The sequence below is a fragment of the Cololabis saira genome, chromosome 1 (assembly GCF_033807715.1).
Source record: "Cololabis saira isolate AMF1-May2022 chromosome 1, fColSai1.1, whole genome shotgun sequence".
Classification (NCBI taxonomy): Eukaryota; Metazoa; Chordata; class Actinopteri; order Beloniformes; family Belonidae; genus Cololabis; species Cololabis saira.
Genome location: NC_084587.1, coordinates 35,107,710 through 35,122,376, shown reverse-complemented (window position 1 = coordinate 35,122,376; position 14,667 = coordinate 35,107,710). Strand labels below are relative to the sequence as shown.

General features: G+C 42.0%; 1 protein-coding gene across 8 annotated transcripts in view; it reads right to left on the bottom strand.

The window, feature by feature from the left end:
• add3a (adducin 3 (gamma) a) overlaps positions 1 to 14,667 on the bottom strand; it is a 127,665-nt gene that overhangs the window by 16,009 nt on the left and 96,989 nt on the right. For all 8 annotated transcript variants that reach the window (XM_061721494.1, XM_061721486.1, XM_061721477.1 and 5 more), the window contains 4 exons: positions 5,597 to 5,746; positions 5,049 to 5,192; positions 3,809 to 3,907; positions 2,099 to 2,275 (listed from right to left, as the gene is read on the bottom strand). In XM_061721494.1, the coding sequence (XP_061577478.1) occupies positions 2,099 to 2,275; positions 3,809 to 3,907; positions 5,049 to 5,192; positions 5,597 to 5,746 (570 nt within the window). The remainder of the gene's footprint in view (positions 1 to 2,098; positions 2,276 to 3,808; positions 3,908 to 5,048; positions 5,193 to 5,596; positions 5,747 to 14,667) is intronic.

Here is a 14,667-nt window from a genome sequence, read left to right as displayed (position 1 = left end):
TCCTATAAACTTCATTTCACTTCTCAAATAGCACTGTGTTTGTCTGCCATATGATATATTTAACTGAAATTGCTGATCCCAACAACCAATGATTTATAAAGGAAAATCTTGAAAATGATCAGGGGTGCCCAAACTTTTTCATACAACTGTATATTAAAATCTCGATATATCGCCCAGCCCTAGATGATAGGCACGTTTCTTTTTAATAAACCTGAAAATATTTTGATTCTTATTTGGGTTATTATATGTTTAAAGAGTCATCACATCCAGTTCCACTGCAAACTCTCAGTTTTCCTCACGAGGATCATTAAGTGGCTTTGGATTATGGCTCATGTCGTTATGAATATGAAATGAGAAAATGTTACAAGGGCGAGAGAAGTGAGCATCTATTCTGTAAGTTTTCCTTCCTGGACTGCTGGACGGGCTGCCACTCTCTCGGTCAGTCAGTCAAATGGAAACTAGGGAAAGAAGCGGAGCAGCGACCGCAGGGTTTCTGGCAGCACAGAGGACAGAGCCATGGAGTCATTTCCTGTCTCACGTCTCTCTGTCCCTCAATTCCCCTCGTACTTTTTCTCTGCTTTATCCCCATCTCTTTCCTTCCCCCACATTCCCATCGCCGCTGCTGTTTTTTTCCTCACAACTTTCCACACACAAGCAGCTCTTCTTTTCATCTGAACCCCGCGGTGGACGCTGACCTTTCACGTCGCCTCCATCGCCCAGCTGAGCTGGCGAGACCCTTTTCCGGAAACATCCTGCTTTCATATTCACACATTTCCACATGCTCTCAGCTGGAAGCTCGCTGCGTTTCTTTGCTGGCTTTGAGATCAAGAGGGGAGCTGGTTTATTTGCACCTCCCTGGACTTCCATCGCTTTGATGGCGGTTTCGCACCGAAAAAACAGGGGCTTATCTGATACAACGTTTGTGAAGCGTGTGAGAAGAGATGGACGGTATGGAAAGAGGTGAGATGCAGAGAGGAAATGAGAGGGGAGGAAGATGAGGAAATCTGACGAAGAGGATGGGGTGAAGGAGGGCAGACAAGAGCAGTGATGCACAGACGAGGACACGAGAACCCCCTTGTATCCACCAACCTCCTGTGCTCTTTGCTTCTGAACAGCACCCAAAAGAAACCCAACAACATTTTTTCCTCAAAATGCATCTCTGCCTTTCGGAGACATTCTTTCATCAATCCCTTTAAAATGACTACTTTTCTTTGAAGTCTTTTGTGTATTGTGTTTCTCTGAGTCCTCTGCCAGCATAGCTGATATGAACCCCGCTGTTCTCCTCTCTTTTCCGGTGATACGGCTTATTTAGCTGTCGCGGGGGCACGTTTTTATTCCAGGTCCCCCGCTGCGGCCCCCGCTGCTGCTCGTAGCCTGTGGACAAACCTTCTTTCTTACGGTTCCACTGAGCAGTACACCCAGGTTCAACATCGTGGCAATATCGCGCCTCTTGTTCAATTTTGATTAACTCCAACTAATCTTTTATTATTTTGGACTACTTAAGTCTGTATATTGCACAGATAAAGTCTGAATCAGCGTTTCCTTGTGGTGCGGTCATGTCAAGGCCAGATGCAGCTCAACTGCAGCTCAAACATTACAGAAGGGATCCTTTAAGTCGCCTCTATCTTCTGATAAACACCAGGGTTTGTTTAAGATGACTTGTTCAATAAAAACTTGGTAAACAACAAATGTTTTCCTTCAGGACGGAAAAATGTGAGGATGTTGAGGTGCCGGGTTCGGTGAAAAGGAAAATGTGTGAAGATGCCCCTGACTAAAGATCTTCGGGTATCTTAAAATGTCATTCTTTTTTTGTATACCAGCCTTTAATCTGGGTTTGAAAGATAAACGTCTTATCCCTTTTCCCGACATCCTCTCCACAAGTCCTCGACATCTCTTGAGGTCAAGTGACAACGTTCCTCATATCAACTTGCAAAATATGTTGCAACATAAAGCAATCCCTCTCAAAAAGTGTTTATGGACTGTTTCTGATAGTTTTTATATCTGTTTGTGATCACAGTTTCCTGTTGGGAATTAATATGACGCTCATCCACAACGCATAGACTATCTCTATCTAAAACTTTTTCTGACAGTTCCTCACCAGGTTATCCAGCATCCTCATCATTGACTCAAACTCCAGCTCGCCAACCTTCCACTTGTACTGGCCGCCCAAGTTGACGCCCTCGGCCGTGGCCACAGCGTACACTCGGGATTTGTACTTCTCCCTGTCCAGCACTATGAGGTTCTCTACTCCTCCAGCAGATGAGATGGCGTTCACCTAAAACCCAAAGAAACAGAAAAGTGAGGACTTGAAGGCTTATGCAACACAAACAAAGACGTCACCCCCCCCCCACAAAAATAAATCCGAAGAGCACCGACATCAATGTAACGCAGTGGCATGCAACAAACACGCCTGAAGGGGACTGATGCAGGTCAAATATACGTTTTTGCAGGATGCAGGAATGTTTCCTCTTGCTTTTCAAGGGAGACTCAATAAGAAGACGTGATAAGCTCTGTTACAGAAGAGGGAGAAGACCCATCATCTTAAAATCCACCATGTTTACAGGGGGCACCCCAGAAAACCAGGAAACAAAACACTTGCCGGTTGAGTCTGATGCGTGAAAACGTGCCCATCGCTGAAGGTGAATCAGAAAAAACCATTATGTTGTTACTTACTCTGCTTATAAAGCGGTTTTTCTGACACTTTCCTTGGTTGTGACTGTTACAGAAAACTTTTAATGCATTTCTCCAAGTTGACAGGTAATAAAGTGTCTGTTTTGGTCAAAATACCACCAATATTGAGCCGTGCATGATGCACCCATTTTAAATGCAGTATGATGGGAAGCTGTGTGGAGTCTGAACACTCCCTTGCAAATCTGAATAGCTCATGAAATCTGGCCACTCCCAACAAAATGCTCAGTCATACCAGGAGGCTTTGAGTTAACAGTGACTTCAATAATTGGTGATAAGTGGTGCCAAGTAGGGATGGGCGGTATGGACTAAAAAATGTATCACGATAATTTCTGGCATTTATCCCGATAACGTTAAAAATGACGATAAAAAAATACCAATTGAACTCCACCTTTTTAACTATAAATCTATCTCGCTCTTTCTTTCCTTCTTTCTCTTTCCTTCTTTCTTTCTTTCTTTCTTTCTTTCTTTCTTTCTTTCTTTCTTTCTTTTAGGCTCATTTCCTTCCTTCCTTCCTTTTTCCCTTCCTTCCTTCTTTCCTCATGCTCTCTCCTTCCTTCTTCCCTTCCTTCTTTTCTCCCTTCCTTCCTTCTTTCCTTGTTTTCTCCCTTCCTTCTTTTCTCCCTTCCTTCCTTCTTTCCTTGTTTTCTCTCTTCCTTCCTTCTTTCCTTGTTTTCTCTCTTCCTTCCTTCTTTCCTTGTTTTCTCCCTCCCTCCCTCCCTCCCTCCCTCCCTCCCTCCCTCCCTTCCTTCCTTCCTTCCTTCCTTCCTTCCTTCCTTCCTTCCTTCCTTCCTTCCTTCCTTCCTTCCTTCCTTCCTTCCTTCACGTACGTTGTGCGTGGATTTAACCCAGAACCATAAATCAGCTTTACACAAAAACGTCATCCACAGGAATTTATCATTTTTACCGTGAGATACAAATTCTTACTGTGGGGAATTTTTTTGACGGTTTATCGTGAACGGTAAAATATCGCCCATTCCTAGTGCCAAGCACAGATTTGTTTCGATTGTCCCCTTTAAAGTGCTTGAAGTGGGGAAAGGTGAGGGTGGAGCAGCAGGACAGCACTGGTCCTGCTGGTCTGGTGTGTATATCTGGACGCTGGCTCCGTGTCCGTCTGTACCTGGATTTCGCAGGCGTACTGGGCATTGTAGATGTAGTGAAAGGCCTCTTCAATGGTCTCCCCGAGAGCAACTACGCCGTGGTTTCTCAACACCAGAACCTGCAATACATTGAGAACAGTGGTTTACTTATGTTTGTTTAAATCTCTTTAAGGAGTTTTTAAGTTATGTTTTTTCCAGGGATAACACACAGAAACAGCTGAGCTCACATTCGGACGTAAAGCGAAATTAGAGTCACAACAAGTGGTTGGTTAATCCAAGCTGAGCAGATATTTCAACAGGATGCTCTGCAGTTTCCTTTCTCAAATACGCCGCACCCTGATAATTAGACCATTCATCCTTTCTCGACTTCAAATCACAGATAAGTCACAGACCTCAGTTTCCTGTGAATATTTGTGAAAGATCCTCAAGAGAAGCTGTGTACATATCTGGACCAAATGGTTTGACAAGGTTGAGAAAAGCAGGGCTGCTAGATGTAGTGGGCGACCGATAATCGGCCGTGGCCGATTATCGAATTCGATATTCATAATTTTATTAATAATCTGTATCGCCCCCCCCCCCAAAAAAAAATCGAAAATAAATAATTTCGATTTTTTTTTGTTTTTTAAAGAAAAATTAAGAAATTTACTGAAATACTGCATTTTCTTTTTGTATTAAGAATGTTCAACATGCTCAAACTTAAGTAAACTTAAGTAAATATTTGCACTTAAAAAAACAACCTGTGTAGCCATTTTCACAACCTGTACTGTTTGGTTGTTTGTCATGTGTACTAGTTAGCTTACTGTTACTACCTCCAAGTAGGCACTTGCTGTGGTTTGGGAGTATTGTGCCTGACTGTTCTAAAATTGAGGCTGTTATTCCTCTTAATTTGTTATTTTTTATAGGCAGCTTTTTTATTTTATGTAAAGAGAAAATTCACTTAATGTTATTTTTAATAACTGAAATGCTGCTTGTTTTGTTTGATGTTCCATAATTTGCACTTTTGATGTGTGAGCCGTGCTAAGTGAATATTGCTGTCCTTCCTAGTTAAAGCAATAAATTGCTCACCATTCATTTAAATTAATTCTTGTATTGAAATTTGTTTTCTCCCAAAAAGGTAAAAAAGGGTAATAATCGTATCGGCTGATATCGGCTATCGGTCTTTTTGATTTCTCCCTAATCGGTGATCGAAATAATCGAAAAAAAGGCTGATCGGTCGGACACTATAGATGTGGTATTCCAGACTTGTCTCGGTGCTCCCACCTTCGTTGAAGGACCCAGGGCCTTCTGCAGCTCCCGGCGCTCCTCCTGCTCGTCCAGGCTTCCCTGGTAGTTGTAGTAGGCGACTTCGCCCAAGATCAATGCCTCCTGGGAAATGGGCAGGATGCCACACTTCATAGACGACACCTAAAGTAGGAGAAATGCCAAGGGAAAAACAGCAGAGATACGTTAGAGCTCTGGAAGCTGCGTTCCAGCAGTTTCTTTAACCTGAAGCTGCAGCTGAAATTTCCTCGGATGTGTCTTGAGGTGTGAAGAAAATCTTTAATCGCCGCAGAGAAAAGCCTCTTTGTGATCGTGTTAAGTTGTGCTCTGCAGAGCCATTCAGAGATAATTATTCCCTTTCTGTTGAGGTGTCAACACTCGTCTACTCGCTATAACTGCACCATTCAAACTCCTCCGCCTCCCAGAAAGAAACTCGTTCTTCGAAACAAGCTTCAAACGCTCAGCGGGAGGAGAATAAAAGAATGCCTGCCGCTCGTTTGCTTGCAGGACAGCCCAGTTGTACGCAGTGTGGTGTGACGTGAACTCACGGCTGCCGTGGCAGGAGTGTGGATGTGCACGATGCAGCGGATGTCTGGACGCATGGAGTAGATGGCAGGGTGGGGGCTGAAGCCCGCAGGGTCGATCCTCAGGTTGGTGGAGCCCTGCTCCATCACATCTCCAATGATGTTCACTTTCACCTGGGAAGACAAGGACAGAGTCAGAGGTTTCCTGGTGGATGCAAAATATCTCCCTTTTTTTTATTTTTTAAACAAATGTTCGTCTGAACTGGTTGAAGACCAAGTATCTTATTATAATCCATAATATATGAATATGTAACCCCATTAAAGTAATAAACATCCCCCAAAAAGAAATATACAGGCCTCCGGCATAAATCCTGAACAAGTTTTATTCACTTTTGTTTAGGGCTGGGCGATATGGACCAAAAGTCATATCTCGATATTTTCTAGCTAAATGGCGATACTCGATATATATCTCGATATTTTTTCTGTGCCTTAATTGGGGTTTCCCCCAAAGCATTATAGCATAGCATCTCTGTTAGCTTCATTTTTTTCTGAGGCAAACCCTTAAAAAAACAGTCAGTTTTAATACAAAGCCTCGTGCCAAATGTCACACAGGTACCTTTGTTAACAGAGGTCTGCACAATATCAAAATGTATAAAACAAATTAAATAAAAATAAACTGCCTGCATATATAGAATAAAAATGCTTCTTGAATAAAATAAAACAAATATCCCTTTCCTGCATAACAATTACATTAAAATACACTGTGCAATTAATACAATGTAGACAGTAACAGGCAGACTTTTCCACTGAGGTTGACAGTTGTGCAAATAACAAAACATTTGTGCAAATCTCAAATAAAACATTCAAGTCAATTTGTCACAAAATAAGCTATATCAAAATCATTTAAAAAAAAAAAAATGTAAAAAAAAAAAAATATATATATTTTTTTTTAAATCGATATAAACGATATTGTCTCGTACCATATCGTGTTTGAAAATATATCGATATATATTAAAATCTCAATATATCGCCCAGCCCTACTTCTGGTGATGTCATGTTCATTTCCCAGCATTTTTAACTCCCTCTTTTTAGTCAGGGTACAAGGTTCCCTGTAAGTGACATTAAAAACATTTTTTTTTAATTCTCAGACGACACAGAAACCAGAACCTCACCCTGGGACACAAGCAGAGCAAAGAACTCCTAACACCGAGCACGCAGACACCAACATAGGCCAGAATTAGAGAGTGTGTGATGAAAGAAACCAGATTATGAACCATCTCTGCTCTCCGTCTTCTCCTCTCCAGGAAATGAATTGGAGCGTTACCAGGAAACATAATATCATTAGAGAGTGGACATGATGTCCTATACTTCAACATGTTCATTAGCAGCCAGTTAGTGGCTATTAGATTAGCTGACGAGAGAGAAGTTTTGAAGGAGGAGATGAAAGTAAAAGAACTGTTGGAAGAGCGTCAGATGGCCGGAGGAGGAAAAACAGTCAAAATGTAAGCGGATAAGTGGATGGAAAAACTTCAATCCGAGATCTAATGGAAGAGCGACAGCAAAGCTGATTGCCGATGGCACTCGTCATCAAACAACACACTGCAAACACGGAGCGGGCTGCAGAGTGAGATCATCTCCATTACCACGGGTTGCTCTGTGATACAATCCAGAGGCTGCCAGTCCACATTTCTCTTCCATAGTTCAATGTCCAACAGAAAAAGGCATCTATTATCGAGTTTGATGTTGATGCACCATGCCCCAGCTGATCTGAGCCGGTTGTCGTAGCAACGAGGAAGCGCTGCAGTGATTAACAGCACTAGGGTCGATGTTAACCACGTACATCATTTAGCAAACAGCAGTCCGTCAATTACGACGTCAGTCTTTTCCAAAAAAAAGCTGCTGACACTAAGTGAGTGTCAGAGGTGAACAGTGAAGGAACAAACAACTGAAACAGATGTGATTAGAGCTGGGTATCGATTCAAATGTTAAGAATCGATTCGATTCCGATTCTTAAGATTCAGAAACGATTATCACCATTTGATTCGATCCGATCCGATTCGATATTGATTTGGGTTAGTGTTGCCTGGATTATATGACTGTAAAATAACTATTGAAATAATAATTTCACAATAATTATTGTGAAATAACTAAGAAATAAATAACTCAAATAGGCATTTCAATATCCATTTAAAGTGCAAAAAAAGAAAGAAATTGCAACAGCTCAAGCAGTAAACAAATTATTTTAGCTTGTCTGATTTATTCTGTCACCAGACACACAGCTTGCCATGAAGCAAGCGGCATTTTTCAGGTATTTCATGACAAACCGTGTCCGATAACAGAAACCAAACAAGCTATAGTAAATATAGATAATATGAACTTCATTGAACTAATATAACATTTAGAAATTTAAGCTGAAATGTCCAGCATTTTCTCAAAAGAAAAGTTAATTTAGTTCAGGAGTTTTCAAAACTACTGGGATTAAAGTTCACCAGGCAAAAATGTAATAAAATAGTCGAACCTCGGATTCAGGAGGAACAATGCGGTTTTCGTCCCGGTCTTGGAACACTGGACCAGCTCTATACCCTCCGCAGGGTGCTCGAGGGTTCATGGGAATTTGCCCAACCAGTCTACATGTGTTTTGTGGATCTGGAGAAGGCATTTGACCGTGTCCCTCGCGCCATTCTGTGGGGGGTGCTGAGTGAGTATGGAGTCCGGGGCCCTCTATTAAGGGCTGTCCGGTCTCTGTATGATCGAAGCAGGAGTCTGGTTCGCATTGCCGGCAGTAAGTCAGACTTGTTCCCGGTGCATGTTGGACTCCGGCAGGGCTGCCCTTTGTCACCGGTCCTGTTCATAATTTTTATGGACAGGATTTCTAGGCGCAGCCAGGGGCCGGAGGGGATCCGGTTTGGGAACCTCAGGATTTCATCTCTGCTTTTTGCAGATGATGTTGTCCTGTTGGCTTCATCAGACCGGGACCTCCAGCATGTGCTGGGGCGGTTTGCGGCCGAGTGCGACGCGGCAGGGATGAGAATCAGCACCTCCAAGACCGAGGCCATGGTTCTCGACCGGAAAAGGGTGGCATGCCTTCTCCGGGTGGGTGGAGAAGTCCTGCCTCAGGTGGAGGAGTTCAAGTATCTCAGGGTCTTGTTCACGAGTGAGGGAACAATGGAGCGGGAGATTGACAGACGGATCGGTGCAGCGTCCGCAGTAATGCGGTCGATGTACTGGACCGTCGTGGTAAAGAGGGAGCTGAGTCGAAAGGCGAAGCTCTCGATTTACCGGTCAATCTACGCCCCTACCCTCACCTATGGTCATGAACTTTGGGTAGTGACCGAAAGGACAAGATCGCGGATACAAGCGGCCGAGATGAGTTTCCTCCGCAGGGTGGCTGGACGCTCCCTTAGAGATAGGGTGAGGAGTTCGGTCACCCGGGAGGAGCTCGGAGTCGAGCCGCTGCTCCTCCACATTGAGAGGAGTCAGCTGAGGTGGCTTGGGCATCTGTACCGGATGCCTCATGGACGCCTCCCTAGGGAGGTGTTCCAGGCATGTCCCACCGGGAGGAGACCCCGGGGAAGACCCAGGACACGCTGGAGAGACTACGTCTCTCGGCTGGCCTGGGAACGCCTCGGACTCCCCCCGGAAGAGCTGGAGGAAGTGTCTGGGGTGAAAGAAGTCTGGGCATCCCTGCTGAGGCTGCTGCCCCCGCGACCCGGTAACGGAAAAGCGGGAGAAGATGAGTGATGAGTGAGATGAGGCAAAAATGTAATGATGGAAAAAAAAAAAAAATGTAATAATAAAAAAAAAAATCGATCTTTAGACATACCGCACAAATCGATTTTTAGGAATTAATATGAGAATCGATTTAGAATCAGAAAATTGATTTTTTCAACACAGGCCTAGATGTGATTATTTCTATTAACCATCTCAAAGGCATCTTAGCATTTGACACATCAACATTGTGAGGCAACATCTTTGTACTTTTGTAGCAAATATAGTAAGTGATCATTTTGGGGTTAATGTTCAAAAGTTTAAACATTTTGTCATTGTACTCAAGAAAAGCGTTGCTTCACAAACCCCCACCGTGGCCAAACAGTAACGGCTGCCCCGTTGCTCATGGATATAAACACCACAAAAGCGTTTCCCAGTTGTGTAATGGGGAAGATTCTGCTGGGCTTCTCAGCGCTGATTTCACATGTTCAGTGAATATTCAGATTTTTCTTCCAAGTGTATGGTTTTTGTTTTTGTTGTTGCTTCTGACTGTGTGTGACCTTGCAATAGACTGACGATGCTGAGCAGGATGAAGAACACAATAATAATGTGTGTCCATGATGTTTTACGCGTCACCTAAGTGCAGTGAAGTTCTTAATAAATGAAGCACAAACAGGAGACGTGTCCAGGAATTTCCTAAAGAATGGTTGGAAAAGATTCCCTAAGTATGTTACAATCAGGAGAATTACAACATTATTAAATCAATAAAATAAGTGCAAGCATTTTTAAATGCACTAAATAAAAAGATATTTATGACTTAAGTGACATCAGCGGTACTGATGATTAGATGTGTGAAGTATTTTTTTTGTCACAATGCTCTTGCTGCTCTTCTACAAATTCTCGCAAGCTTACTGTCATATATAGATCAATAGTTTTCTGGAATTCTCTGCCTAAACATATCAAACAAACTGCAAATAATAAAATCACTTTCAAAAAACGTACAAAGAAATATCTCACCAACTAAGAGCAGTATGTCCTCACATGTGGCTGTGTCTGTCTGTTTATGTTGGTTTGTTTGTTTGTACTCTGTGGATTATACTGTTGGTCCGTTGAGCATGTTCTGTGTCTGGTATTGTCTGTTATACAATCAGCCTGTCTCATTGTCTTTGTTCTCTATTAATTATTTCTAATTTGTCTGTATTTACTTCATTGTTTATCAGTATTATTCTCAAATTTATGTTTTTATCATTTTAGGTCTGTGCAGCCTGTCTGATTGTTTTTTGTTTGTTTTGTTTTTTTGTTGTTTTTTTTTACTGTATGACTGCACTGTAGGGATGGGTGGTATGGACTAAAACATTGATCACGATCATTTCTGGCATTTATCCCGATAACGATAAAAAAAATACCAATACAAAAACGTCATCAACGGGAATTTATACTTCTTTGTTTCTTTGTTTCTTTCTTTTAGGCTCTTTTCTTTCTTTCTTTCTTTCTTTCTTTCTTTCTTTCTTTCTTTCTTTCTTTCTTTCTTTCTTTCTTTCTTTCTTCTTTCAGGCTCATTTCTTTCTTTCTTTCTTTTTAGGCTCATTTCTTTCTTTCTTTCTTTCTTTTTCTTTCTTTCTTGCTCATTTCCTTCCTTCCTTCCTTCCTTCCTTCCTTCCTTCCTTCCTTCCTTCCTTCCTTCCTTCCTTCCTTCCTCCTGCTCTCTCCTTCCTTCTTCCCTTCCTTGTTTTCTCCCTTCCTTCCTTCCTTCCTTCCTTCCTTCCTTCCTTCCTTCCTTCCTTCCTTCCTTCCTTCCTTCCTTCCTTCCTTCCTTCCTTCCTTCCTTCCTTCCTTCCTTCCTTCCTTCCTTCCTTCCTTCCATAAATCAGCTTTACACAAAAACGTCATCAACGGGAATTTATCGTTTTTACCGTGAGATGAGAAATTCTTACCGTGGGGAATTATTTTGACGGTTTATCGTGAATGGTAAAATATCACCCATTCCTACTGCACTGTACTGTATTTTTATGTTCAGGACCCCAGGAAGACTAGAGGCACATTTGTGTGCTTCTAATGGGGATCCTTAAATAAACTAAACTAAACTTCTACTTATTGTATACCAAAAATAAAACCTTATTAAAGATGATGATTACAGTTTCCTTTGAGGCTTTCATTAGATATGACTGATATTACTTTATGTCTTTCCTCTTGTTTACATTCCAAGATCTGGTAATAGGTTGTTTTTTTTCTCCTTTTTTTAATAACATAAAGCAGTTTTTTTTGTACAAGATTGTTTAAGTTTTTTTTTTTAACACGATAGAAAAACACCTATTTAGAGAATTTAAACACAGACAGTGGAGTTGAAAGCAGCAGTGTGGAGTCAGGAGTGTGCTGGTCTTCTGTGGGTCAACGCGGGCTGAAAATCCAGGGACGGGTCAGAGTGGCGCTCAGCCTTTTAACGCCCACATCATAGACGTTTGGCCTGATGACTGTCCATTGATCTACGGCCCTTCAGAGGGGAGTGAATGGTACCAGCGGACCGTGAGTAACTGCCACCATGTTTGTTTCCATGCAGCCGCGGCCAGATGGCAGACGATCAAGCATCGACCGGCTTACATCACATGTCCAGCCAGTTCACCCTGTCATGTCCTTTAAAATCCAGCCTGTCAGTCAAACAGCTCTTTCGACCGGGAGCTACTGATGAACGCGGCTCTAAGTAGTGAAAGTGTCAGAAAGAAACTGAAATATGATGCTGCAGAGTGCAGGACGGTGATACGAGACTGAAGATGCGCAGCCTTCTCAAGCCTGAAAATGATATCCCTGAACTCCCTCCAGGGTCCTTTCATTTATAGCAAATATAACAGCTTGACCTCTGACCCTGTAATGTGAAGTCAGTCTATTATTACTCAGATTATGCTGATAAAGATATGAAACCCTTCTTCAGTGACCTCATAGTGACTAAAATACCAGAAGCTGAACAAATCAAGATTTCTTCCTTTCTTTTAATATTAACTAAAACTATTTCGCTCCATTCTCCATTCGGGGAGCGGCAGATGGAAACTGACGGGCTGCACCCGCATGACCCCAGCGCAACCTCCAGACTCTTTGTTCTGGATGACTTCCTCTTAATCAATCTCCATGCTTCTCTAAACACTTGAACTCAACCATGTAACGAGAGACCTCAATGCCTAAAAACAGGCTGAAAGAGGGGAGGAAGAAGGAGGGGGATTAGAGAGACGGATGAAGACAGCACTGACAGACAAGCAACAAAACCCAAATGGACGAAAGCAGTTAGTGGACTCTGACACTGCCAGGCCTCACAGTGTCGTCCTTCCCTACATCTGCAGTTTCCTGGTCCTCCTCCTAGGGATGGGCGGTATGGACTAAAAAATGTATCACGATAATTTCTGGCATTTATCCCGATAACGATAAAAATGACGATTTTTAACTATAAATCTATTTCGCTCTCAGATCCGCCATGTTTGTTACACAAAAACGTATCAACGGGAATTTATCTTCCTTTCTTTCTTTCTTTCTTTCTGGCTCATTTCTTTCTTTCTTTCTTTCTTTCTTTCTTTCTTTCTTTCTTTCTTTCTTTCTTTCTTTCTTTCTTTCTTTCTTTCTTTCTTTCTTTCTTTCTTTCTTTCTTTCTTTCTTTCTTTCTTTCTTTCTTTCTTTCTTTCTTTCTTTCTTTCAGGCTCATTTCCTTCCTTCCTTCCTTCCTTCCTTCCTTCCTTCCTTCCTTCCTTCCTTCCTTCCTTCCTTCCTTCTTTCCTCCTGCTCTCTCCTTCCTTCTTCCCTTCCTTCCTTTCTCCTTTCCTTGTTTTCTCCCTTCCTTCTTTCCTTCCTTCTTCCCTTCCTCTTTTCTCCCTTCCTTCCTTCTTTCCTTGTTTTCTCCCTCCCTTCCTTCCTTCCTTCCTTCCTTCCTTCCTTTTTCCCTTCCTCTTTTCTCCCTCCCTCCCTTCCTTCCTTCCTTCCTTCCTTCCTTCTTCCCTTCCTCTTTTCTCCCTTCCTCTTTTCTCCCTTCCTCCCTTCCTTCCTTCCTTCCTTCCTTCTTTCCTTCCTTCTTCCCTTCCTCTTTTCTCCCTTCCTCCCTTCCTCCCTTCCTTCCTTCCTTCCTTCCTTCCTTCCTTCCTTCCTTCCTTCCTTCCTTCCTTCACGTACGTTGTGTGTGGATTTAACGCAGAACCATAAATCAACTTTACACAAAAACGTCATCAACAGGAATTTATCGTTTTTACCGCGAGACAAATCCTTACTGTGGGGAATTTTTTTGACGGTTTATTGTGAACGGTAAAATATCGCCCATTCCTACCTCCTCCTCACACAGACTTCACCAAAGCAAGCTTAAATGATTTATCCAGATATCTGTAAAGTCATGGCTGCACTTTGGACTCCCTTTTGTGAGAGATTTGAACTGTTTTTCTTCAAATAATATGAATTTTGCAAAGTAAAGCTACTGGACATCTTTGGGCGTCTGCAGTGATTTAGTTTTATGTTGTTAATGACGCGCTGGGATGTCAGCGAAACTGCTTGGACTGTTGGCATGTAGAGGATGTTTAAGCGAGTTTCAGAGTCCGTGACCCCTATGGTGCAGATACGTTGGATAAGCTGAATGTTCAGGTGCTGACATAGCACCATGTTATCACACTCTTACTTAAGAGGCAAAAAGAAGCAAACCAAAAAAACACCTCAACAGCTGAGTTGCCTGTAAAGGTTTATAATTTTCTTATGTCAAAATATGTCACACCATCACATTGTTTACAAGGAAAAGCTGCACAACTAATTACAGCTGCAGATGTCCAGATGGACATCTAAATTTAGTGTTTAAGTGTTTAATTCCAAAGCTCGCAGAAAAGCACAACACTTCTTCTTTCATACCAGGGGGAAAATACCAAAACATCCAAAATACTTTACTCCATTTGGCATTTTTCACCAATTTTGCAAGCAAAAGCATACTTGCAGTGTAATTATGACAATTTGATGCAGATTCTTTTGCAAATTCCAGCACAACAGCTCTAAAAAATGTCTTAAAAAAATGTATCATATTACAAACAGTCGAACGGCATTACGGCTCCATATATTTCATGAAAATGTATCCATAACCTAATAATGCTGGATGTGTCATATTTGAGACTTCTGAACCACCTCCATAATTAAAAAAATGGGAAAAATAAATGAATTACTTAATACTAGGACAAAGTCATACGTAAGTAAAAATTTAACTGGCTGCTGTGGACATTATGCAGGAGAGACTCAAGACAGAAAACAAACAGAGAAGGACCGAGCAAGAGGTCAAACTAATCCTACAGCCTTTCTAAGGCAGCCTAACCTGCTGGGCTATATATGGCAAAAGTTCATTTGTGCTGCATTTTTGAAGATAAATAAAGAACTTGCAGCAGATG